Consider the following 25,799-nt stretch of genomic DNA (forward strand, 5'->3'; position numbering starts at 1 on the left):
ACCGCTCGAGGCTCATGAAAACGTCGGCAGCTCTCTAGCGCTGACATCTCTAGAGGGTCGTGGCCTCCCCGTTGGGACGGCGTCAGAAGCGTCCTTCGAGTCAAGTCACTAGAATTTGCCAGCTGCACAGGGCCTGCCTTCGGGAATGTCTTTTAACGGGAAAAAAAGTTTTTACAGCACTTTTCAAGTCTACTGACTAGACGGTGATTAAAACAGCAACACCAGCTCCTGGTTTGCTTCTAGCCAGGCTCTTGAAAAGAGCAATTGCGCCGGGCAGGTGCCTCCGTGTCGTTAACGAGCACTGCTCCGTGGGGAACAGAAACCTGACTGGATCATCTGTGCACAGTCCCTGAAAAGTCCAAATGTGAGCGGGAACGGGACTTGTCAGAACCCCCAGCCATCTCCAAACTCACTGGGCTGGGGAAGATTTTGTTCTCTGTGGACTACTTCCCTGTCACTTGGGAATATTCTTCTGAGATACTGAGCCTCGGCTATCTCTACAAGCAACTGGAAATTCCTGGAAGACCTCGGCGTGTGAGACCGAATGCCCCCTCAGCCTGCAGGCGCTGAAGGTGGACTAGAGGCGACATGCCGCCCATCAGGCGCTAGGACCGTGACATTTCTCAGAAAAAGAGAGCTTGCTTTCTTATACATGTCCTAAAAAGTGACACCGCAGGGTCTTCACAGAAAAACCGTACTTTGATTCCAGTTCCCATTGAAGAAATGTGCGCGTGCTTCGGTCTTCCCTGCAGTACACGAGAGACAGGCGTGTTTCCAGAAAAGTTAAAGATGGCCTTATGAGAAGTGACAGCCGGACACTCCAGGACACGGGTGCTGGGCTTGGTCCCGTCACTTGTTATTCTATTACTCTGTTACTGATGTCCTTTATCACTTCGAAAAAAATGAACCTCAGGGTGACAGCTTACTGCCTAGTGCCCAAGTGCCTCTCAAAAAAGCGTGTTTAAAAATTCAGTCCCAGAAGTAACCTCTGGAAGAGGGAAAGACCTCGAAGGGCGGACGCCACCACGCGCGTCCGTCTGTCCCAGGGCAGCAGTGTTGCGGACGCGTGGGTGGGCCGCTGGCCGAGCCCGAGCCCGAGGCTGGGGACGGCGACGTACGTGCCCCTCAGCACCGAGCCTGGGCAGGCCGAGTGCCGCCTCAGTGCGGGACCGGAAACAGCCAAGCCATCGTGCACGTGGTTCGCACGTGGTACAAATGAGGCGTCATCCCTAGAACCGCTCCGTGGCGCACGCTTCCTGAGACCGGCGAAGCACTCGCGCACGTCACACCGGCCCTCGGGTGCCCTGTGACTCCGGTTTGTCGTTTCCCAGAGGCGGCGTCTGACGTGCCCGCGGCCCCGCCGGCAGCCGTGGCTGAGCCCCGGGGCTTGGTTCCAGTGGGGGGGCCCTTTCGTGCTCCTCAACCTCTGAGAACAGAGGGAGGGCCGCCGTCCTGCGTCCGTTCGACTACCCCCTCCTTCCGTGGAAGATACACCGGGACCGTATTTCTCCCAAGACCTGAGTTCCAGAGTCTTCAGACCCCGGATGACCAGGGAGAAAGGATTCCTGAAGAAAAAGCTGTATTTTAGCCACCCTGGACACAAACTTGGGGGCGGCGTTTGGCTCCCCTGGAGAACACTCTTGGAACATGGGGCCGTGCTCAGGGAAACGAGGCCCTGCTCCAGCGCTTGGCGGCGAGGCCTGACTCTGGGCTGTCCTAAAACACTGCTCTGGAACGTGAAATTGTGCAGACAGCTGGGATTCAGCCAAGCGTGAGCTGGGCACTGCCAGAGAAGGCGAGAATGTTCCAGCACAACGCCACCACACAGGTGACTGGCGGGGGTCCCCCACCAACCCGAGCTCTGCAGAAAGGCTGCCTGACCCAGTTGTGTGCCGGAACCCTGGACACTTCATGAGGTAGGTGGTATCAGCCCCATTTTACAGGTGGGCCAACTGAGGCAGAATGAAATGCAACAGCTTGCTTTAATAACAGCGTACAAAATCTAGAGAAAGCCCCAAAGTAGCCCCTGTTCCCGGAGCCCAGCGCAAACCCTTGGAGCGTGCAGAATAAAACAGATGGGAGAACAAGCCCCTCCAACCCCTTCTTTCCTTGCAGAGAGGGTCTCCGTGCACGACAGCAAACCCTCAAATATTCCTGGGGACTTGAAACAAAACAACATAGCAACAGAGACCCAGCTGACGGTTTATTCCCAATGGGGCAGGGAACCGCTTCCACTCGGGAAGGCTCGTGGTTTTGAGAAGAGCACAACGTGTCATCCATCACAGGTGGGACTCCCTCCAGCCCGAACAAGGCCGCAGGTGAGCCCGGGGCCGCACGGCCGCTCACACAAACCCACCGGACCAGCCGCCTGGAGGTCAGTTCCTCTTTGCCTCAGTGAGCTGGTCTGAGAAATGGGACCAGTGCGCTCAGTCAAAGCAAGCAAGCTCCAGGAAACACCCTATCCCCTCCCCGGCCCCCGGCCCCCGCCCCCCGAGGATGGAGGTTCTACCTAGAACCTTCCTGGGAGGAAGCCAACCCCACCCCCCAACCCTCTCCTGTCTGACTACCAAGCCGTCCCACCTGCCCTCAGAGTCCAGATTCTGTGGGTCACGCCGGCCGAGGCGCAGAGCGGGGTGTCTCCAGGGTGGAGGTGTGAGTATTGGTGGAGCTCTTTGGCTGGAAGCAAAGGCCATTCTGGCAGGATCGGGGCCTGTCTGCTCAGCTCGAGGCCTTTCTGGAACCAGGCGTGGGGTGAGGTATTCCCAGCCCAGGGCAAAGCCCTCAGACAGCTGCGTGCCCCATCTCCCCGAGGCAACCCATTTGTAACCAAGCGGTAAACAAGGGAAGGCGGACAAGTCAGGACTAACTCGGACGCTCAAGTTCATGGGTGCAGCAGCACGAAACCGTGAGCCAGTTCTCCTTGGGAAGGCGTCGACACGCTGACACTCTGGGTGCCCCCAACTGGGTGGTCTCTCCACCTGCGGTCTGAGTGTGGACGTCGGGTTAGCGGGTCTGGACACGCTCTGGACCCTGGCTGCTCCTCTGCTCTCTCTTACAGCCTCTCGGCCTCTCTGGTCCTCTGGGGGTGCAGAGGACGCTCCAGAGATGGGCGGGGGGGGGGGGGACGGCGGGCACAGGGGCAGGAGCAGAGCCAGCAGGGGAGGAGGAAGAGGCACTTCAGTTTGGGCTGGTGTTCGTGGAGTCGGCCCTGGCCCCAGGAGTCGAGCGGCCCCGCCGGGCTCCGGCGTCGGCGCTGGGTTGTCACAGAAGACCCCGGTGGTGGTGGACAGCTAGGCACTTGGCAGCACCCCCAGGGCCGGGCAGGGCTGGGGGGCTCTGCGCAGGCTCTGCACACGGCTAGGTCATCAGGATGGGCTTCTGCCGCACTTCCAGGATGTCTAGGGCGGCGGGAGGGGGGGCGGGCGAGACAAGGAAGTGAAGGCCCTGGGCGCTCCGGCCCCCGACGGCGCCGTTTACGCGGGCAGTGCGGGCTAAGTACTTCCACGCATCTCCTCCCGCGCCCCCACCAAACTGCACCACTACTGTCGTTCCGATTTACAGACGGGGGGGGTGGTCGTGGGGCGGCTGCACAGCCCAACAAGCCAAGTGAAAGTGGGGCTCCGATGTGGGCTGGCCCGACTCCGGAGCCATCGCCCGGCACCGCCGCGCAGGCCCTGGTCAGTAGGGGGCCCCCGTGAGCTCCACCTCACCGCTCCCCCCAACCAGTAACCCCCCTCCCCCCTTCCCTCCCCCCGCCCCGCCCCGGGGCTCTGCAACCACTCAAGGGGGGACAGGAGGGGCCGTGGTTTTCCCAGACAGGCCGAGAACCCGACACACCCACTGACGGGCTCCAAGACTTGAAACGAGGGGCCAGGGTTACCGACACCCCCGTGAAAAGTGACACTGTTTTCTACCTCAAGCTGCATTACCTGTTAAAATCCGATGCAACGGCAAAGTGACGTAGGTCAAGTGTGCATAGAGAAGGAAATTTCCATCCGCTCTGTTCAGCTTCAGCCAGGACCCAACCAGGGACCGCCCCGTGCCAGACAGGGACCGAGACCGCAGGTTGGTGGCATTGTGCAGATCCGCTAGAGGGGAGAAGGCCGTGTCAGCGAGGACTAGGAGACGACCTCCCACCCCAGGAACCACCTCTGCCTCAGCCTGGGCCCTTTGCCGCCAGCCCCTCCACGCCCCAGACCTGCCCCAGAGCTGCCAGGCCCTGGCCTGTGACCAGCCCCCCATTCCCCCCTGCCTAGCCAGCCCTCCCCTCCCCTCCCCTCCCCTCCAGCTGTCCCTGACCCCTCTTCTCTGCCCGGAGAGGCTCTTCCGTGGGGTCTGGCTTGTCGCCACATTGTGTTACTTCTCCGCTTCCCCGTGGCCCCGTCTGTCACTGGAACTGGGCACCACCAGCCCGCAGGGCCCAGGGCGAGGCTGGGAGGGCCCATCACCGTGACCCATTCTTCTGGGTCACCCAGGCTGGGTGGTTATCAGCCCTTTCCTACTGATCTGGAAAGGAGCTGAGGTGGGGAAGGCACTTGCCCAAGCGCACGCAAGAGCAGGTCAAGGCTAGGCCCGTCCTTCTCTGGGCCCCAGCACCCAGAATAAGGACTGGTGTCTCTTCTGTTCAAGGCCACAGTCCCAGCTCCCGCCAGGCCCCCCACCCCCCCTGCTGTCGGCCATCCCTTCAGCGCCCCCGGCACACACGCAGGGTGCTCACACCTTGTCTCTGACAGCCAGCCTGCCCTCCTACAGTCTTTCTCCACAGGGGCCGCTGGGTGGTAGTTCAGTATGCGAATCTGACTTTGTCACTGGCTTGCTTAAACCTTCCGAGGGCTTCCTGCTGCTTAGATGAGGGTGCCCCCTCCCCCGGCCACTGGCCCGCTGGCTGCAGGGCAGTGAGAAGCTGCGGGTTTGCCGGGAGGGACTGCGGGGCAAGCGGGGGTTAGCCTGGGCACCCCGCCAGCTCCAGGCGGAGATGCCCAGGAGGCTGCCGGACAGAGGGTGGGTGAGCCCCGCGGAGAGCCCGAGGGATGCCCCTGTGCAGGTTCTGGAGGCAGGGCACTGAGGACGAGCCAAAGCAGCAGCCTGAAGGCACGAAAGGCGGGAACGAACCGGAGAGCTCACCTCACACTAGGCAAGGGTTTCTCGAACCCTCTGTGTGGAGCAGTCAGACCCTCAACTCAGGAAAGGTCTGTAAGCCTCCTGTCCTGCCTCCTATTCTGACCCCAGATCAGAAGCTCCTCGAGGCGGGGATTTCCGTCTGTCCGTCCGCAGCTCCATCCCCAGCCCCGAGGGGCCCCTGGCACCCCCTGGTCCCCCAGATGTGAATGCGAGGATGAACCCAGAGGGCCCGGGGTCATAAGCAGCGGGCTTACCCCTGCCGCTGTCCTCCCGGAAGAACTCCTCACTGTCATTGGCCGAGTGAGACTTCTTCATCTCAGCGATCCGGTTCCGGGGCACCTTCCTCTTGAGGGATGGGGAGAAGAATGCGGGCCGGTTGTTCCGCTCCGGAGTGGGGGGCGTGCTGAAGGAGGTCACCTGGGGACAAAGAGCCATAGTCACCAGAGGAGCCCGTCTACCGCCGGGGCCCTGATGCCAGCCTGCCGGAGGGCCGGCCTCCCGGGGGCTGAGCGGGTGCTCGGGGCTGGTTCCAGCTCAGGGAGGGCGGAAGGGCCTCAGCTCCGCCCAAGGGGGGAGCCGGGTGCCCTCCGCGGGCCCCGAACCCTGGCCGGCCGAAGTAAGACTGCTGACGCCGCTCAAGCCCCCGCCACGGCACACGCGTCCGTGGACGCGTCCCAACCAATCCACGGGATGGGAGCTGGTATGAAGCCCGCAGGACCAATGAGGAAATGAAGGTGGGACAGCGACCTTGACCTGCCCAAGGACACCCAGCAGAATGGGGTCAAAACCAGGATTCGGCCCAGGTCTTCTGCCTCCTGAGGCTATGCTCCTCACCCTAATTTCTTCCACTTGGCTAAGAGGCACCCCCCCATCCCTCTCAGCCCCAGCACCCTCCGGTGAAGGGCAATGGCGAAGCGGCCCAGGCCTCCATCCCCTCATCTAGTAAGCACACTCAGCAACGTTCTGCACAAACACGCACAGCCACGCAGGGTCAGGTGGGAGCAGCACAGGGGACAGGCAGGCACACAACACCGCTCCCTGCCCCCAAGGAGCTCACAGTCTGCTGAGGGGCGACAGACTCGGAAAGTGACAACCACAGGCTGAAGGCTGGTTGCTGAGACAGAGAAAGGGAAGAGCAGGATACAGGAGAGCACAGAGCAACAGGGGTCCACAGCCTGGGAAATCAGGAAAGGCTTCCTGGAGGAGATGCCGCTCGAGATGGGTCTTGAAGGACGAGTAGGAGTTCGCCAGGTGAAGAAGGGGGGGAAGGGCGTTCCAGGCAGAGGGAACTTGGCCCATCTCCTCCCTCCTCCCCATGCAAACAAGAATCTGAGGAACAAGGTGAGCTGGGACTGAAACTTCAGGAGCCCCGTCAGCCTCCTCGTCACGGCTTCCGACATCGATCAAAGTCCCGGCGGCCGCTGGGCTCCAGATGGTCCTCCCATAAGCCAGGGAAGTTTTCCAAAGATAGAGAAAAAAACAAAACACCAGAGACCACAATACACACAGAGTCTGCATTTGTCACGAGCTGGTTACAAATGACCCCTCCGGAAAAGGGGGACACGCGACAGTAAGCACAGAGGTGGCGGGGGCCCGGGCAGCCCCCAGAAGGTCAGGCCCAGCCACTGGCAGCTGCGTGACCCTGGCAGGTCCCTTCCCTCGACCCCGGGCCTCCCTGCTCCCCTGAGCCAGGAACCATGGCCTTCACCCCCAACTACCACCCTGGGACGGAGAGATTATCACTCCCATTTGGTGGACGGGAAGAGCCAGGCTCAGGCAGGTCTGGTAACATATCAGCAGTCGGTCAGCAAACGCGTGGCTGGAAGCGGCAACCCAGGCCGGTCCGGCCCAGAGCCCAGGCCACATCTTCACGAGGACTTCCACAGACACATTCTGCAGGGCCTCGGTGGGCAGTTTAGGACCAGGGAGAAGAATTAGACCCTGTTTCTCAGAAATCAGCTCGGAAATGTATCAGCAACCGCTGCTTGAAAGATGAGAGAGGCCCCTGCTTGGAACCCTCACCCATGTCTTTGCAAAAAAAAAAAAAAAAAAAACAAAAACCAGCACGGACTGTTTTTATTCTGCTTCTCAATCACGTTGATTGCAGAAGAACAAAATGAAAAAGGACGTAAAGAGGAGGAAGAGACACGCTGACTACCTGGAGACATGCAGGGCTAAGTTTTACAGAATGAGAAGTCTAGCAAACCCACACTTGCTCGTCTGGGGCACGTCAGCACTGTGGCGTGCTTTATGTCCTTCAGGCATCTTCCCCAGCCGATCACGCCCGCACCAGCTGCTGGCTGTGCTAGCAGCCCCCCTGAACCTCCCAACACCAGTGCTCCCCATTTCTGGACGAGAAAATAGGCCGAAACCTGTCCCGGGTCACTTGAGCAGCAACACCTGGACTCCAGCCCACACAGTCTCACCCCCAAGCCCTTTCCTTGCAGATGGGCTGGCCAAAGCTGCTTCCCTGCCCCCGGCACGCGCACCTACTTGTCCCCTTCTGAGACCCACCACTCTGAGCAGCCCACGGGCTCGGGACTTTCTCCTGCCCAAGCCCTGGGCCCCACTGGGGGTGCTGGGAATGAAGCTGCCGCTGACCTCCCCTTCCCACCCCTGGGGAAAGGACGGTGGCCTAGAAAGAGCAGGGCTCAGAGGCTCGGTGCTGCCCCACGAGAGCCGTGAGAGCTGGGGCGGCGCCAGTCAGTCCAGCAAGCCTGAGTTTCCCGGTCTGTAGATGGGAACGCCCACGTCTACCCTCGGGGCTGCCGTGGGGACTCCCAATACTCAAAGATGCACAACATCTCGTAAACAAGGGGGCCAAGCAGAGGGAAGAGCTGAGTGGTCCAGGACCCCGTGTTCTCTTCCCGAGCCTCACAGGGCAGGAGGGGAGGCTAGTTCGTCAGCATCCCCAGGGCACTCCCCAGGTTGTGTGCCCAGGCTCGGCCAGCAGGCCCTCTGAGGCAGGTGCGCCAGGACCAGCCTGGGTTTCCCTTCGGCTGGGCCCAGCTGCAGTGGCAGCTCAGGGAAGCAGAAAAAGCCCTGGCCCACGCCCTAACCTGCTGTGTGACCTTGGGCAAGTCACGGCCCTCTCTGAACCTCAGCCTGCTCCCCAGGGGGTGGGGATGATGACACCTACCTCACGGGGGACTTTAAGGATCAGGGAGGCGGTGGGAAGCGGATCCGAGGGACGGGAGGCCCCTCCCTGAGCTGTGCAGCCCTTACCCGCTCGTGCATGGGTGAAGCCGGGCTGGAATCCTCTTCGGTCCCACAGGGGGACGTGTCACCAGTAGACACGCGGCTGACTGCCATCTCCGCATGACCCTTGCCCTGGGGCCCCTTCATGCGCACAAACTCCATGTTGTTGTACTTGTAGAAGCCGAATGACATCTTCTGTGCCATACGGGCAGCCACACTCACCTGCGGGCAGGTGGGAGATGGCCTGAGTCAGCCCCCGTAGGGATGGCCTCTTCCCGGGAACACGGGTCGCAAGGATGACTGCCCCTCAAAGAGTGGCCCCTGAGGGCTGCCCGCTTTCCTCTCAGGGCGATGGACCCCGTTGGCCAGGGGCCCCCCAGCAGGCAGGGTACTGCTGGAATACTTGGGGCTCGGGCGGACGCTCCTCCCACCGCCCCATGATCCGTGCCTCGCAGCAGGCCGAGTGCCAGGCTGGGAACACAACCTTCCCCCGGGGAGTCCGAGACCACCCCCCACCCCTCCCCTGGGAGGGGCCAGCCTCAGGGGGCAGGCCCAGCTGCAGGAGAGCGGTCTGTCCACCGGGGCTCCTCCCCCACCCCACCACCAGGGTCCATTTCGGGAGTGTTTGCACGTGGGGTGGGGCCACCTGTCCCTCCGATCCAGGTGAGCGAGGAGGGACACAACAGAACGCAGGCCCTGAGCCACCTAAGAGGGCCCCGGGGGCCGCAGGTGCTCTGAGGAGCTGGGCAAGGACGGGGGGGGGAGGGGGCCGTGGAGGGCCTGTCCTCCCACTTACTCGGTTGTCATACACCTTCTTGAGTGCCTCATAGCGGATGGAGCCCTGAAAGATGACCCCTTGGAACAGGTTGGTTTTGTCACTGGCCACCAGCTCCACGCAGACCATCTCCCCCTCCCCCACCGTCATGTCGCTGAACACCTGAGAGGGGGCACAGGAGGACAGCTACCCACCACGCAGCCCGCGGCCTGGCTCCCAGGCTCCACCCCTTGCCGCCCGCCCGCCCACAGCCCTGCTGCAGGGGCTGTGCACAGACCCCACTTCAAGGTCACACGGACTCAGGTTCAAATCTTGGCTCTGCCACGAACAGGCCATGCCAGCCTGGAGACGGCACTTAGTCCCCTGAGCCGAAAGCGCTCCAAGGCACCACCCGATCGAGGAGAGACCCTGACACACAGGCTCCCTTCTTCGTGAGTCTTCCCTGGGGTCCTGACCGCCTCTAGGCTGCGCCAGCACTGCTATGGGGACCTCGGCGGCAGCGGGGAGCAGCTGGGCAGGGCTGGGGGCGAGGTGCCTGGTGTGGCCCGTGTGACTCACTTTCTGCCCTGAGTCCGTTTTCCCAGCCTGAAAACAGAAGCTTGGCCCAGAAACGCCCGCAGCCCCGCCCCCTCTGACGCCCTAGCGGCCCGGGGCGTGGAGGCACTTGTTTGGAGGTTCATGGCCATCCTAATGTCTCCTCCTGCCCGGGCAGCCCTTTTTTATAGGAGTTTATGACGCGTTCTTCCATTCACGAGCTGGTGGGATCCCCGACCCCAGCAGGTAAGTAGGACACATGATCATGACGCTCATTCGACAGCTGAGAAAACAGGCTCAGAGCTCGGTGGGCCCCCCTGGCCCAGTCCCGCGCCAGGAAGAGCGGGGGCCGGAGGGTTAGGAGCCAGGGTCGCCCCCACCCCCCACTGCCCTGGCGGCCCTGACGCGGGGCCTGGGGAGACGTGCTGGGCACGAGCAGCTCACCTCCTCGAAGCTGTCGATCATGAAGAAGATGTTGGGGTAGCTGATCTTGGATTCTTCTCCCTTGCTGTCCATGGGGTGTTTACTGGGGGACGCAAACACTTGCTGAAAGGAAGGGGATTTTTGAAGGACTGAGTGAGGCGAGGCCCTGCCCTGCACCCAGGCCCACAGCCACTCAAGGGACAGGTCACTGTGGTCACATGGCTCAGAGCCAGGCCAAAGCCAGAGGGAACCACTCTGCACGGAGCCAGACCGGTTTCTGGTCAGACCTGCCCCTCCAGGCAGGGAAGCGAGGAGGGAGGGAGGGGAGGACTTGTCTCCCCCACGCAAACGCTGAGCAGCCACAGGGCTGCCATTTCTGGGCTGAGCTAGCAGTCAGGGGGCCTGGGGGCTTACCTGGGATTTCTTCTTATGGATGTGGATGTCCCCCCCATCAGCGCGTGTGCACACGGCACAGGTCACCATGTAGTCCAGCTGGAAGAGAGCACGCAGGACGGCGTGCGTGGAGGGGTCCGCCTGGCCGCCCGCAGGAGCCCCGCCCCCACCACGCCCCTGTACCTTCTGCAGGATGAGGTTCAGGCAGACGCTCTCCTCCCAGTCGATGTCAGGGTCTCCAAGGCCCGGCAGCTTCTTGGAGTCACGCCGGTACACCTCTACCTCCACCTCGGGCTCAGCCTCAGCCAGCTGGGGGCACAGGGCGCAGGTGAGTCCTGGCGCCTTCTCCCTGACTACTGCCTGGCAGCTGCTAGCACAGACATGGACTCCGGCCTGGCTTCTCGGTCTCCAGCTATGTGACCCCAAGTTAATGAAGAAGGGAGCCTCCGAGGTGGTCCCTCGGGCCCTGCGGCAGGGCATGGGGATCCCAGCCTCCTGGGAGCACACTGCTTCTGTTCAACCTGCCCAGAGGCGGCCGTCCACCCATCCGCCCACCATCACCACCAGCCTAGCACAGGAAGCCCGCAGGTTGCTATGGCAACCGGGTACCAGCTCAGCTGCAGGCTGGGGAGGGGGCGGGAGGCGGCCCTGGCTTGCCGCAGAGAGCCCGCAGTGCGCAGGCGCCTGCCCGGGGCTCTCCTTGCTTTCTGTTCTTTTGAGTGGTGGGGGCAGAGAGGCTGCTGGGGGAATGGCTGTCTGGTCTCCCCATTTGTCCCTCCCTGCCCACCCTGCACCCTCCAGGCCTGCAGGGTCTCCCCACATCACTGCCCACCCCCTGCCCTCCAAACACTACAGACACCACATGGTCCCCTCTCGTTGGTGCCAGGTCACATGTGTGCCGGGTGCCCCCCGCCCCCAGCACCTCCTAGGCTGGTCCCTCCAGTGGGAATGTCCTTAGGCCACCGTGGACCCCCCCTCTGTCCTACAACACGGAGGTCCGATGTCACAGCTTGGTGTGTGTGGGCTCCCGGCTGTCCCCCATTCTCCCACTCCCACAGTACTGACCACTCTGTGATCACTCACGATGCTGTCTGTCTGCTCCCTGAGGACAGGGCCAGGTCTGAGTCATTCCTGGGCTCCCAGGGCTGGGGGGAGGGGCATCGGCCTACAGCTCACTGTGGTGTTCGATGGAACATTCTAGCAAGTCAACAGCAGGACTGCCACATGCCCCCGTGTACTCAGGTTCCCCAGGCTGACCTCAACACCCCCAAACCTTCCAGGAAGTTTGCACATGGTCCCAGAACTCCTGCTCCAAACTCCTCAGTTCTGGATCCAGAGAACTTTTCTTCCTACCTCTTCACCTGGCCTCTCCCCTCTCCTGCCTCCTGGAGAATTCCAGGCTGGGCTGGGCTAAGAAAACCATCCCTAACCAGAGCTGGGGCATCTCCCGGCACCAAAATTCAAGGTCCAGCTGAGTCTCAGATCCTTATTAGAGCCTCTGGTCTCAGCAGGCTGCCTTTGGGAAAAGATCAAGATTTTGCAAACAAACAAACAAACAAACAAAAAACCCAAACAAAACCCAAAGTCTGCAGCGGATGCCACAGGCCAGTGGGGCAGGCTGCAGGGCAGAGGCCACAGCCCGGCTGCCCCCTCGCTCCTTGCCCCTGGGCAGAAAGCTCCCCGTTCCAGTTCTGCATGTGAGCCCTGGCAGTAGGAGCCCGTGCCCCAGGGCCGAGCTGAGAGAGGACAGCATGCCCACAGTGGGCGTCCCTGGCAGTGAGGCTCCCTAGGTGCTCACCGCCCTCTGCCAGGAGACTCATGTGGTCACACCATCCCACACATCTGGCCTCCCAGGTGTGAGCAATGAGAGGACCTTAACCTCACTGAGCATCTGCCCAGCCCCCTTCCCAGGACAGGCTGAGCCGCGGAGTCACAGGGCAAGTCGGGGGAGACAAAGCTGGAAAAGCTGGTCTCTCAGCTGCACCCCCAGACAGGGCGGGCATGGTGAGCAGGGACTGAGGAGCTCTGGGCCAGGCTCCCGAGGTGCTCAGTTCATGGATCTCTCCACCAATACCTGCTCACCCCAGCCCCAATTCTACCCACTGGGGCCTTCTCTTCATCCCTCCCAGAGGGCAACCCCTGCCCATGCTGAGTACAGCCTGGGTCCCTGCCCACCACTGAGGCTGCTCTGCCCACGCCTTCCCAGCCTCTGGTCACAGGTCCAACGGCCCGTCCCCCTTCTCATCCTGCTGGACTTGGCTCCTCAGGTCCTGCGTCCCTGCTGGTCATGCCCTCTCCTCCTGGCACCCCCATCCGGCCAGCCGCTCGGTCTCCTGCTGGTCCCTCCAGGGTCAGGCTAGCTCAGAGCTCTGTCCTAGGCCTCTGTGACTGTCACACCTCCAAGTCTCCCTCCTCTTCCCACAAATTCCCATGGTTCCAGGTACCATCTTGGAGCCAGTGGTCCTAGACCTCTGCCTCTGTCCCTGGCCTCTCTGCTGAGTTTCACCCCACAGGAGATCCGCCACTGGAGGACGTCACCGTCTGGATGGCCCACAGGCGCTAGGACTCAACCTGTCCAACACCGAACCCTGTCTTCCTGCGACGGCACCAGACTCACCCTGAGCCCACGGCAGACCAGCTCTCTGGCTGCCAGCATGCAAGTCACCGTGTCTCCTTTGCAGCAGGTACCAGGCCTGTCCACGTGCAGGACACCTAGGCCGTATGTGTCAAGCTCCGAGAACAGGCACACAGCAGGGAAAGGGCTCCATGCACTTGACACACAGGCAAGCTCACAAGCCGTGGCCCAGGGGTCAGAGGGCACTGGACTTGGAACCAAGGTGGCTGTGAGTTGCATACCTGCCTCCACAGCCCTCCCATTTTCGTGATTAAAGGCAAACAGTGCATTCCCCTGTTTGGCATACAGGTTGCTTACACATTTTACAAACTAGTAGCGTTTCTGAAAAAAAGAGAACAGGCAGAGGCTGTTTTATTAACCCCTCCACACACCTAAGCTCAGTGGACGGAACGCCTCAGCTGAGTCACTTTACACCTGAGACCCTGGTCTCCCCCCTGCCCTGCTGAGCTGCAGGGAGGACACGGCAGGTTTGAGAAGGAAAGAGCTCAGCACTGTGCCTGCTGCGCGGTGGGGGCTCGGGCCTGCGGGGCCTCCTCACCTCCGAGCACGTCATCTTGCCCCTGGGCTCTGGGCTCGAGGCTTTGCTCTCCCGTTGATTTACTTAATAGTATGCTGGCCAAACCACCTCGCCTCTGAGCCTGTCTCCTCAAAGGGACAACAGTGATGTCATCACTGCCTTTCAGGGCCCTGGTGAAGATCAGTAGTAACGTATACGCGCCCCCCCCCCCCCCGGCACATGTGACCGTCTCCACACGGCTCCTGGCACCCAGTAGGTGCTCAGTGAACAGTGTTTTCCCCTGAGGACCTGCTCGAGGTCTGCAGGGAAGCCCACCTGGGCGGCTGAGGGCAGACCCCACAAGGACGCTTGGCTGGGGCCGGAGGGGGCTGCTCACCTTCCTCCCGTCCACGCTGCCCTCGCTGCCCGGGTACGCCAGCTTCCGGCGCACATAGAAAAGCATGTCGTCCTGCCGCGGCGCCCATTTCTCCATGAAGTAAGTAGAGAACATCCAAGTCCAGAAGACGATGCGGTCATCCTTGAAGCACCCTGCCGAGGGAGGCCGGAGAAGAGTGAGAAAGGATGGGTCAACCTGGTCCTTGCACGTGACCTTGGCCAGGCCCTGTCCCCCCTCCTCCCCACCCCCAACCTGCATTTCTGGTCAGAGGTCTGCTGGGGCTCGGGGATGTCCAGAGCCCCCTGCTCCCTCACCGCCCCCCCACGCCCTCCCAGCCAGGGGACAGGGGCTCAAGGACACCTCCCGGCAGGCCCAATGCCTCCGCCCAGAGAGCCCGAGATCCCTGGGCCCCAGCCCCACAGCCCCGGCGACTCCAGCGTGGATGAATCAGCAGCTTCAGTGGGGCAGGAAAGCCCTAACAAGAGGCGAGAGAGAGGCAGCGTCACTGGCTGGCTGGGCTGGGAGCAGACAGGCTCTGGAGGGAGCTCCAGAGGCGGGCACCACCCTCGGCCAGCATCCCCCACCCCCGCCCCAGGCTGCGGCAATTCCCACCGAGAACCGGACTTAAAGGAACAGCGGCCTGTGCCAGGCAGTCTCGGCCGCTGGCAGAAAGCAGGGAAGGCGCCCACCCCCTCCCTCACCCCCGCGTGTAGTGGAGCCTGTCATCAGCCAGATCTGTTCTCCCTTGATCTTCGTGGGGGGGGGGGGGCTCTTCTTTTTATTACAGATACTGTTTCTTTAGGATCCGTAAATCTCTGTCATAATCCTTCCCCCAGGAGGTAAAGCCCACGGGCTCTGCTGGGAAAGACCCGGGTTTCTGCTCTCGCTCTGCCGCTTGCTGAGTGACGGCAGGCAGGCCGTTTGGCCTCGATGGGCCCCAGGTTCCTCAGTGAATGTTGACTGCCCGACACCTGGCAGGGAACCGGCATAGACAGAGCCCGAGCCTGGCACAGAGCAGGCTCAACCAACGTGGGCTTCCTCCCTATCTGGGCAGATCCGACGCAGTTTCAAGATATGAGACAGAGCTATTTCTTATAATCAAAATATAAAATTGTTGCTGATTTCTTCCTCTCTTCTCCAGAAAATACTTTACCACTGTGACCTAGTCCTCGTACTTTGGCGGCAGAAGGACCTAATCCCCGCCCTTAGAGATGGGGAACCTGAGAGCCTGCCCGTGCTGGGCCCCCTCCCCGCCATCACAGGCAGTTCAGCGGCCCCACCAGGTCCCCTGACTCACCTCCTGGGGGCTCAGCCATCAGGCTTTGGAAGACGGGGTCGCTTGCAGAAAGCCCAGGCTTTGTTCATTTCAGCCACACAGTGATCAAAGAACCTGGGCTCCAAACCAGCCCGTGCCCCCCTCCTGGCCACCGCCCACAGCCTGTGGCCCACACACCACCCTCCCCGCCCTGCGTGGCTCTCAGGGGGGAGGAAAACAGAAGGGGTCTTCCGATCAGGGGTCCGGGTCAGTGGGCCTGCCTGTCGGCCCCAGGCAGAACCAAGCCCCCTGTCTGCGTCATCCTGCACCACTGCTTAGAGATTCCTGCCACACTCTGACAACAGGACGTCATACCACTCCAGATCCCCTGCAAAGGTGAGCAAAGGCGCCCTCCCTGCAGGTCCCGGGAAGCCCCCCAGAAGCATCTCTGGCTGTGATGAGCAGGGGTCACGGCTCAAACCTCCCCACCTGCCACAGAGACACAGAGGGTCACCACCAGCGTCTGTCCCTGGGGCCAGGTGCTGCCTTCCGCAGGTGATCCCTTTCGTTGTGCTAACGGAAGTCACCTTGTAAGTAGCCCAGCGGTAGCCGGGCGCCCGGTCAGCATCGATGATGATGAGCAGAGCATCGGCTGCGATTCGAGATATGCTAGCCTCCTGTGGGCCCCGGGCCACACTCGCCACGCGGGTTATCACCTTCAGCTGTCATCACTGCCCCCGGCACAGAAGAGACCGGCCCTCAACAGGTTCAAGGATGCTCTCAAGTTCACAGAGTTGGAGACTACTGAGGCCCTCGGACCTGTCCGACCCCGCACTCTGGCTCCGGAAAGATGCTCCGTGCTACACTCAGCAACCTGGTGAGATGAAGGAACCGGATGCTCCCCACCTACTGCCTGGCGAGCAGCTGTGCCGCCCCGGGAGCGCCGTGGACCCCGGGAGCGCCGTGGACCCCGGGAGCACCGTGGGCAGGACGGCTTCCCAGGCTGGGGGACGAGGGGTCTGGTTTCAAGAGGAAGTTCTGGATGTGGCACAAACTATGCACCCGCCTGCTCTCTATCAGCCGACGCGCCCAGCGGGGGCCACTTAAGGGGTCTCGTTTCCCTGCTTGACAGCGCTAAGAACATCTTCTCCACAGCTCGCCCACCCCGGGTCATGAGGACAGTCTGCGGGAGGGGCCCGAACCACACTGCCAGCCAGCATTTATTCCAAGGCCGCCCTCCCTCTCTGGGCCACACCCAAACAAGATCTTGGGAGGGGCCAGCGCCAGGCCCACGGCGGTTCCACCACACAAACGCTTCCCACCAAACTCCCAGCAGCCAGAGGCCAAGTCCTTCCCCCCACCCTCACTGCCAGCCCTGGCCCGAGCGAGCACCACCTCAGCCCCGATAGCCCACCCTCCACACCACAGCCACGGGATCTTTATTTAAGCATCTTTCCCTGCCTGCCTTAGAGCCTTTCCATGGAATTCTGAATAAAACCCAGAGTTCTCACCAACGCTGCATGACAGCCCCGTCCCCACTCCGTCCCCGGTCACCGGCCTCCAGGGCACGCTGACCTGAGCCCTCACTCCCTCGGGCACTTTGTCCCTGCGGCTTCTCAGCCTCCACTCCACTGCCCTGGGACCCCAGCCCAGGCAGCTCCTCACTGCACCCCACTTACAGCTGCAATGTCGCCTCTTCACGGAACCTCTCCTGACCCCATACCAGACGTGCCCCCTGGGTTCTCCCTGTCACATCATCTGGTTTTACTGCTGTCGCAACCTCATCACCCCTGGTGTTTTCATGTTTGCTGTCTGTCCCCTGCAGCAGGAAAGCATCCCAGGAGTCGGGACTTTGTCTTGGCCACCACCAGATCTCAGAGCCCAGCAAAGTGCCGGGCATGCACCAGGCACTCCATAAATGCTGGCTAAATAAACGGCTTAGCCCAACTGAACAGGCTCAGGGAGGGGGCAACTTGCCCAGGGGCCCACAGTCGGGAGGTGGCCCAGCCAGGGCCATCCACCTGAAGCCCGGGCCACCTTCTGTCAGCCACAGGGCCTGACCTAAGAAATATCTCCCAAAGAAGCCTTCCGCGTGCAAGCCCCCCTCGCTGGGCTCTCCTGGGCCTGAAGCAATGACTCCACGGTCAGACTGTGGGGAGCTGCATGGGGCAGGTGGGCCTACCACGTGCGCTGAGAAGGTTCAATGGGGAGAGAAGAGGAGAGAGTGTCCAGACTGGGCCGACCCTCACCCAGCCTCCCAGAGCACCTGCTGCCACGGGGCGCCCAGCACCTGCAAGTTAGGAGACCCGGCGCCAGGGAGCTCCGAACACAAGAAGGGGCTTAGAGACTCACCACCTGCTGTGGAATGCCGCACAGACAGAATTCGTGAACGTTACTATTTCAGTTCCGGCATGACCAGCCCAGCAGGAAGACAGTCAAACTCCAACACACCTCCCTCTAACACGAGGTGAAGAAGGCCCATCGCAAGTCGGGAGAGGCGTTCAAGGCAAAGAGCCGCCAGGACAAGCGCCAGAAGGGGCCATGGGCATCACTGTGGTGGAACAGGCCCGCAAGACCATCTTGACACCCGAGATGCTCAAAGTCAGAAGCAGGACGGGAAATCACAAAGGTCAAGAGCTGCCCTCCTCAACATTTAAAACTGCCCTCTTGTCCAAGAGAAGCATCCCTGAAATGAAAGGGCGCGTGAAAACGGGGGGAGAGCAAGGCCCGGTTAAGTAACAGGTGTCCATAATAAACAAAGAACTCAGATCACAGCAAGTGATGAAAGGAAATGCCTACCGACCGTAACAGACAAACAGACAAACGGGTAACATACCAAAAAGGAAATGTAACTGGTTAACAAAAATGTGGGAAGACACGAATCTCACAAGTAATCAAAAATTCATTATAAACAACAAGCTGTCATTTTGGAAAGGGCAAATTTGGTATTTACAAAAATCCCACTTCGGAAAATGGGCAGCTTCTTATAAACATCTATTTGCCAGTGATTCAGCCACTCCTAGGGACGTACCCGGGAGAAACGAAGCAAGTGTCTCTGTAAACACTGGTACACAGATATTCCTAGAAGGTTTATTCGTAATAGCCCCAAGCTGGAAACCAGGCGAGTGGACACGTGACACAGCCCCTCGGTGGAGGGTTACTGGCAGTAAAACCAAACTACTGAGCCACATGATACCACGGGTGGATCTCAGAACCGGCTGCAGGCAGACACAGAAGGCTGCGTACAGGGCTTCTGCCCACAGTGACAAAAAGCAGATCAGGGACACCTGGGTGGCTCCGTCGGTTAAGCGTCTGCCTTCGCCTCAGGTCATGATCCCGGAGTCCTGGGATCGAGCCCCGCATCTGGCTCCCTCCTCAGCGGGGAGCCTGCTTCTCCCTCTCCCTCTGCCACTCCCCCTGTTTGTGCTCTCTCGCTCTCTCTCTCTCAAATTAATAAATAAAACCTAAAAAAAAAAAAAAAGCAGATCAGTGGTTGTCCCCACGCATTGTTTCTCGTGCTGGTGGTTTCACGGGTCCATACAGCCAGCAAAACTCATCCAAGTGGCCAGATGGACACACTTTGTCTTACGTGAATCACGCTCTAATAATGACAAAAAGTTGTTAAGAGCCAAAGCTGGCAAGGGCGCACTGCCCTGGGATGCTCATATATTGCTGGAGAACAAACCACTCTCACCTTTGTGAAAAGCAAACGGACATTCTCCTACTTCTCTGAATCTACTTTATGCAAGAGAAATAAAAACAAACACAAAAATAAAAGGCTTGTGACAAACCTCTTTCCTATGGTTTTACATGAGAGCCAGTAATGTAACCCCAACGATTATAAGGAAGGGGAAAAAGGAAAATAACATTCTGTGCTGACATTCAATCTAGTGAGTTACGATCCATCTGCCAAGCCAAGGCTTCGTCCCTCTTCGAGAAGGATGCCTATGAAGAGCACAGGTGGATCCACGGGCTGTGTGCAATCTGATGCTCGGGGAAGAGCAGAGCTTCCGCCGCGGACACGCGCAGGCACGTGGAGACGCGCGCAGACACGCGGACCCAGCTGCCTGGGCCACGTGGGAACCAGCAGCAAACACGCCAGAGTGACAGGGGCTGCTGAGCCTGACCGGGAAGTCTCCCTTTCCTCCTTCTCTGACCCTCAGTATTGGTAACAGGCCAGTGATACCTCCTCTTCCGGTGAACATACAGCATCCGATGAATGTCATCAGGCTGATCAAAGAGACGCTCCACGTCCAAAGCGAAGGGCGAGGGCGAGACTGGGGGAGAATTCAGGCTCCGGGAGGCACAGAGCAGCGTCTCGACCTGCAGTCAGACACACTTGGGTTCAGGTCCCTACTCGACTCCACACGAGCCGGGCAGCCACTGCACGAAACCTCTCTGAATCTCAGTGACTCCATCCATAAGATGGGTCTAACCTGCCACCCTCCCAGAATCAATGGTGAGGACCAGGTGAGAGGCCGACAGGAACGTCCTTTGTAAACGGTAAAGTCCCATCCACATGTGGGTTCGTGGCGACATCCTGCACTGCTGCTCTGCGTGTCTCTGTCCACAACATGGCCTTTCCCAGGCCTGCCCAGCAAGAGATGCCCTGGGTCACAGCCCAGGCAGCTGCCACCTTGGCAGAGAGCTCCCTAACCTCCCCAACTCTCTCCGATTGTCTTCTTGCCATCCGGCTGCCGTGGCAGGAGGTTTTCAGGACCCTTGAATCCAGTGGATGACGTGTGGGACAGAGGCAGCCCCTGATGCTGAGCAGCTCACCTGGGCCCCGCCATGGACACCTCCACGTCTGAGGGCCCACCTTCCCTGATGGCCTGGGGTCCTATAGCAGCATTCTAATGGTCCCCTTCTCATTATTCGCGGTAGTTATGTTCCGCAAAGACATAGGATGAACCCTACCACACCCATGCTCCTCAGGGAATACAGGGGGAGGTTCCTGCAAAGCCTCTGGACACACTTCCACCAACCAATCAGCACATAACCTTGTTTTATGTGTGTTTGTTTTGTGACACCTGATTTCATATAGAGTTGGTCTGCACTATAACTTGTGCCTGAACGAGTTTAAAACAGGTTATCTTCTCCACAAGGGCTGGTCGCAGCCCTCTCACGCCTGGGACAGATTCCAGTATTATGCCTGGGGCCACTTTAAACAGCAAAATCACCAACACGGTGCACAAAAATGCAAAATACAAGCACTAAATAGTCCCCAAACGGACACTTGTGTACCACATGAGCTGAAATGAGGCCAAGCGTCACCCTGTTTGACCTCGGGGGGAATGTGCACCCACTGAGCTCCTCAAAGTTTTCACCGCTTTGTGCATGTCTGCAATTAACCGCAGAAGTGCTTTAAGTACTGATTTGGGGGCTACAAGTAAATTTAGCAAGCAGATGAATTTGCAAACACAGAATCCACGCATAATGAGGATGGACTGGATCAGAAAAACTGGTATCTGTCAGCTCCAAAGGGGCCGCGAGGCTCCAGCTGCCTCCCCTGCCTCGAGCAAATTATTTTCCATTAACCAGACCTTTGAAAAATCATGAATTAGATTTTGGAAGGCATTCCTTGAAACCAACCCAGTCTTCTTCGAGACCATTAAACCACACAATTAAGCAGGGTACATAATGCCCTAATTAAAACAGTTTACGGGGGTGCTGGGGTGGCTCAGTCGGTTAGGCGTCTTACTCTTGATCTCAGCTCAGGTCTCGATCTCAGCATTGTGAGTTCAAGCCCCACGGTGGGCTCCATTCTGGGAGCCTACTTTAAACAAACAAAAAAACCAGTTTATAGCTATTAAAAATGAGGACCATTAAATTACAGTAGAGAAAACTGTCCAGGAACCACATCTAAAAAAGGGACTTTGGAGTAGTAGGGCCAAGAGATGTTTTTGAGAGGGCATTTCTACCAGATCCTCAAGAAACAGCTCCAATGCTACTCACACATTTTTAGAGCCTAAGCAATTTGCACATTCTTTTTAACAAGGAGGCATAATGCTTATTCCAAAAATAGAGCATGCACACACAACACATACGAGGAAGTATGAGTGAGCTCTAATCTCACTCACGGATAGAAACATAAAAATCTTAAATACAATATGAAAAAGAACCCAGCAATCCAGTAAAAGTATATCCCATTTCCAAGCAGGATTTAATTCAGTAATACAAAAGTGGTCCAATATTAGGAAATCTGTTCATATATTCACAATATATTTACAGATCAAAAGAGAAATAACACATGATCATCTTCACGATGCTGAGAGAACATTCAGTAAGATTTAAAAAAAAAAAAATTCTCCATAAAGTAAGAATAAAGGGTATTTCCTTAAACATGAAAAAGAAACAAGTTAAATATTATCACAATTCACTATGATTACCATTGTTCTAAAGGTACTAGATACACTGCAGTTAGATAATGAAGATATTAATATCTTCACAATAGAAATTGTGAAGATAAGGCAAAATTAACATTACTTACAGATGACATTATACTTGACTTCCAAAATGCAAAACTCAACTGAAAACAACAGAAGTCATATGTTCAAAGTCACCAGTACATCCAGAAACCAATATTCCAGTTAGAGATAAACTTTGAGATAAACCAATATTCCAGTTAGAAAGTATAATGGGAAGAAATATTCTGTTCAGAATTTTTTAAAAAGAAAAAAAAAGAGGGGCACCTGGGTGGCTCAGTCGTTAGGCGTCTGCCTTCGGCTTAGGTCATGATCCCAGGGTCCTGGGATCGAGCCCCGCATCAGGCTCCCTGCTCGGTGGGAAGCCTGCTTCTCCCTCTCCCACTCCCCCTGCTTGTGTTCCCTCTCTCACTGTGTCTCTCTCTGTCAAATAAATAAATAAATAAATAAAATCTTTAAAAAGAAGAGAGACTTTAATGACTTTAATGACTGAAGGTTTGCCGAGTTCTTAGCTAGGAATATTCAAGTCACAGAAGGAACAACTCCACTAATTTGAGAATTTAACATGAGCCAATAGAAAATGCCAAGAGAATGTTTCGGAATAAGCGAGAACAGCCAGGGCAATTCAGAAAGAATGATGTGGGGCCAGGGCTCCTATCAGTATTAAAAAAACCACAGCAGAAAGCTAAACCCTTCTGTCACCCCTTACTGTTACGGACCTAAAACCCCTAAAACTATGGGATGCCTCTCGCCTCAGCCAGCAAGAACAGAACTGGAGGGAGCAGGGAACTGTAACCTAAAGAATCCTAGCAAACGAAATAGCGAGACTCGCCCAAGGCGAAACAACAACAACAACAAAAAACTGAGAAATGCCCCTTGACCCTATAGCGCCAATCAGAAGCTGACTCCAGTAGAAACTTTTCCGTCATTTTCCTGGACAGATCTGGTAATGTACATATTGGTTAATTTCTACCATTGCTTCCCCCCGCCCCTGCGGAACTGTGACCTTATCTCTGTATCGTTTCATTGATTCTATCTTCAGACAAACCTGGAATCCAACCACGTCCCACAAACCACTCTTCCACCCAGAGCCAAGACACCTATCTCCCGTCTGCCTTACTGGTACAGCTTCCTAACTGGTCCTCAGGCTTCAATCAGTTCTTGTCACTTCCCTGCTCAAAATCCCCCTTACCTGCCTCCAGCCCTTTACTCAAGTATCCACCTTCTCCTCGAGGCCTTCCCAAACCACCCCTTTTAAAATTGCAAACCCCACCCCAAGCATTCCCTATCCCACTTCCTGCACCCGTCACTACATAACATCATCTGTTTTACCTGTTTGCTTTGTTTGCTTTCAGCCTTTTCTTAGGACGGGAGCCAACACACTTCTTCTGTAAAGGTCCAGACAGAAAATATTTTAGGTTCTGCAGACCATATGGTCCTGTCTCAACGACAAAATCACCCCGAGCAATGTGTAAAGAAATGAGCATGGCTGGGTTCCAACACAAGTTTATTTACAAAAACAGGCAGCCGGCCAGAATTGGCCTGGGGCCATGGTTTGCCTGTCCTACTAGAACTGATATGCGTTTTAACAGAGATGCCCCCATGAGAATGTAAGCTCCGTGAAGGCAATGACTACGTTTCCACTTTGATCATTTTGTTCAGTGCTGTATACTCAGGTCCTAGAATAGTGTCTGGCCCAGAGGAAGCAATAAATTTTGGCCAACGGACAAGTAAGTGACATGAACTCAGTGACTGATGAAGCCAGGATGGATGGTACTGCGCATAAACACACAGATCCGTGGACTAGTATAGAAAGTACTGAAACATTAGAGGCGCTGTGATTTCGTTTACATCGAGGCGGCCCTTCAAATTAGCAGGAAGAAGACGAGCCTCCAGCCACTGGCCTTGGGACAACTGGCTAGCGAGGGGAAAAGAATAAGGCTCATGCCAAAATAAATTCCAAAATATCAAAACGTTTAATGTTAAAAGTAAAATCACAGGGGGGAAAAAAAAACTGTGGTAGAATTTTTTATTCTCTCAAGAGACGAAAAAGCCTTTCTAAGTAGAACACCAAAGCTTTCAAGGAAAAGATTCATCGAACTACATAAAAATAAAAAATGTCTATGGGAAAAAAGCCCCCCACACGTCATAAACAAAGGGAAAAAAACAACATGCCAGAAAAACCACTGGAAGTCTTAACCGAGGTCTAATTTCCCTAATAAATAATAGGCTTCCTGTAATGCATAAATTACAGGAAAAGGCATATATATTTTATATATATTTGGAAATATATATATTTCCACAGGGAAAGGCATATAAAATAAGACAGAAGAGAAAGCAAACGGAGATACAGCTTTCTGAACATGAAAATAGGCTCAACTTCACACAGTGAGAGGGCTATTGTTTGAAAACCACCAAATTCTCCTTTTCACGTCTCAGATTTGTAAAAATCAGAACACCTGACCACACTCCCGGATGGAAGGGAATGTAGAGAATCAGGACTTCGTGTCTGGCTGATAAAAATCTCCACGGAGATGGAAGGCAACAAGACCCACACACGCTCACGCCTTCCGCCCGGCAAGTCCACGCCCGAGGGTTTTTTCCAAATTATGTAATTATGACAGCAGTGTTTGCAAAATACCGCAATGGTCCCATGCACAGGGAAGTAAGCAGAGGAATCAGAAATCACTTGCAGAATGGGCTGCTCTGTCGTTGTCAAGCAAGAACTGGAACAGCCCTACCTGTGCCAGCAAGGAAAGGTCTCTAGGATAAAGGAATCGGGACAAAGGAGGAGCAGAATGGCGCTAGATGATCTCACTACTAAAGCCAACAGCTGGCCATGGCGGAGCCCGGGCGGGGAAGTGCGGACGTGGTGCTGGGCTCCATCCAGGCTCTGGCAGTTCCAGGAGGTGCCAGGCGAGCCCCAAGCCCCTCGAGGCCTGTTGCCCACTTGGAGAACGGTAGTTGGAAGGGAATCCAGCTCTCCGGGTTGCTGGGAGTTTGAAGGCGCGGGGGGAACGCGAAGCCTCCTGCGGGGAGCTGGGCCCTGAGCGGGCGCCCAGGTTAACAATTTTCACACCACCACCGGTGTCAGCCTCCCGCGAGAGGCCACAGGGAAAGGAGACTTTGTCACCATGAATCTTCTCATACCTTTTGAATGTGACGCCCTGCAGCCCGTTGACCTTTTCAGAAAGTAACAAAAATGTATTTTTTTCCACAAATATATATATATTTTAAAAGATTTTATTGATTTATTTGACAGAGAGACAGCGAGAGAGGGAACCCAAGCAGGGGGAGTGGGAGAGGGAGAAGCAGGCTTCCGGCGGAGCAGGGAGCCCGACGTGGGGCCCGATCCCAGGACCCTGGGATCATGACCTGAGCCGAAGGCAGACGCTTAACGACCGAGCCACCCAGGCGCCCCTCCACAAAAATATTTTTAATAGTGCAGCTACTTGGAAAAAATGCATAGGAGAGAAAGTTTAAAGAGCAGAAAAAAGCAGGCCACAAAACTGTACAGAAATGCCTCTATGAAAGAAACTGCTGTAAAAACTACGCCTGAGACCAAAGGAAGGAAAGCAAATGCCGTGGAGGTTAGGGTCCAGAGCGCTGGAATTACTCTTCCTGTTGTCCAAATATTCTATGGCATATTTATAAATACCTCATGAACTTAAATAACACTAAAGGTTGTGCCAGGCACTGTGCTAAATACTTACGTTCCCGAGTCAACACTCTGAGAAGCAGGTTTTATTTACCAGTGAGGACATGCTGAGGGCTGTCCAAGGTCACTGGTACTTGCACCCCACCCCCACCCCCCCAACCACACCTGGTCTGATTTGGAGCAAACACTGATTGAGGGCCACTCTTAGAGGCTGGGTGCTCGGAGCTGGGTGTGGGACGGCCCTGCCCCCCTGGAGCTTCAGGGGAGGCATGATGTGTCAACGCCTCACACAAGGGTGTGCGCGCTGCCGCATCCCGAGTCTACACAAGTCAGAAGCACTAGGGAGGCTCCCCATCTGGGGGTTCGAACTGACGGGTAAAGTGGGTGAAGGTACGGGAAGAACATTCAAGGCCCTGCTGTGGCTGGGCAAGGGAAAGGCCCCAGGGGTGAGGAGGGCCTGGGGGAGCCACAGCTGGATAGGACCCCACG

At 57.3% G+C, this 25,799-nt stretch overlaps 1 protein-coding gene across 4 annotated transcripts in view; it reads right to left on the minus strand.

The window, feature by feature from the left end:
- Window positions 1–2,190: 2,190 nt before the first annotated feature.
- Window positions 2,191–25,799, minus strand: part of KIAA0930 (KIAA0930 ortholog) — a 33,564-nt gene continuing 9,955 nt past the window's right edge. The window contains exons 2-11 of one of the 4 annotated variants that reach the window (XR_003611205.2): window positions 13,973–14,124; window positions 10,628–10,753; window positions 10,466–10,543; window positions 10,073–10,174; window positions 9,116–9,256; window positions 8,347–8,541; window positions 5,376–5,538; window positions 3,930–4,088; window positions 2,581–3,398; window positions 2,191–2,404 (exon numbers count right to left, since the gene is read on the minus strand). Coding sequence is in view for 3 of the 4 variants with exons in the window: in XM_088025405.1 (XP_087881531.1) it covers window positions 3,358–3,398; window positions 3,930–4,088; window positions 5,376–5,538; window positions 8,347–8,541; window positions 9,116–9,256; window positions 10,073–10,174; window positions 10,466–10,543; window positions 10,628–10,753; window positions 13,973–14,124; window positions 19,414–19,453 (1,197 nt within the window). In the remaining variant the exon portion in view is untranslated. Of the gene's footprint in view, window positions 3,399–3,929; window positions 4,089–5,375; window positions 5,539–8,346; window positions 8,542–9,115; window positions 9,257–10,072; window positions 10,175–10,465; window positions 10,544–10,627; window positions 10,754–13,972; window positions 14,125–19,413; window positions 19,551–25,799 lie in introns of all 4 variants that reach the window. The other 3 variants (XM_088025405.1, XM_028115637.2, XM_028115639.2) reach the window with 3 other exon arrangements.

The sequence above is a fragment of the Eumetopias jubatus genome, unplaced genomic scaffold (genome assembly GCF_037043125.1).
Source record: "Eumetopias jubatus isolate StellerSeaLion01/CBP00866 unplaced genomic scaffold, mEumJub1_p1.0 scaffold_8, whole genome shotgun sequence".
Lineage (NCBI taxonomy): Eukaryota > Metazoa > Chordata > Mammalia > Carnivora > Otariidae > Eumetopias > Eumetopias jubatus.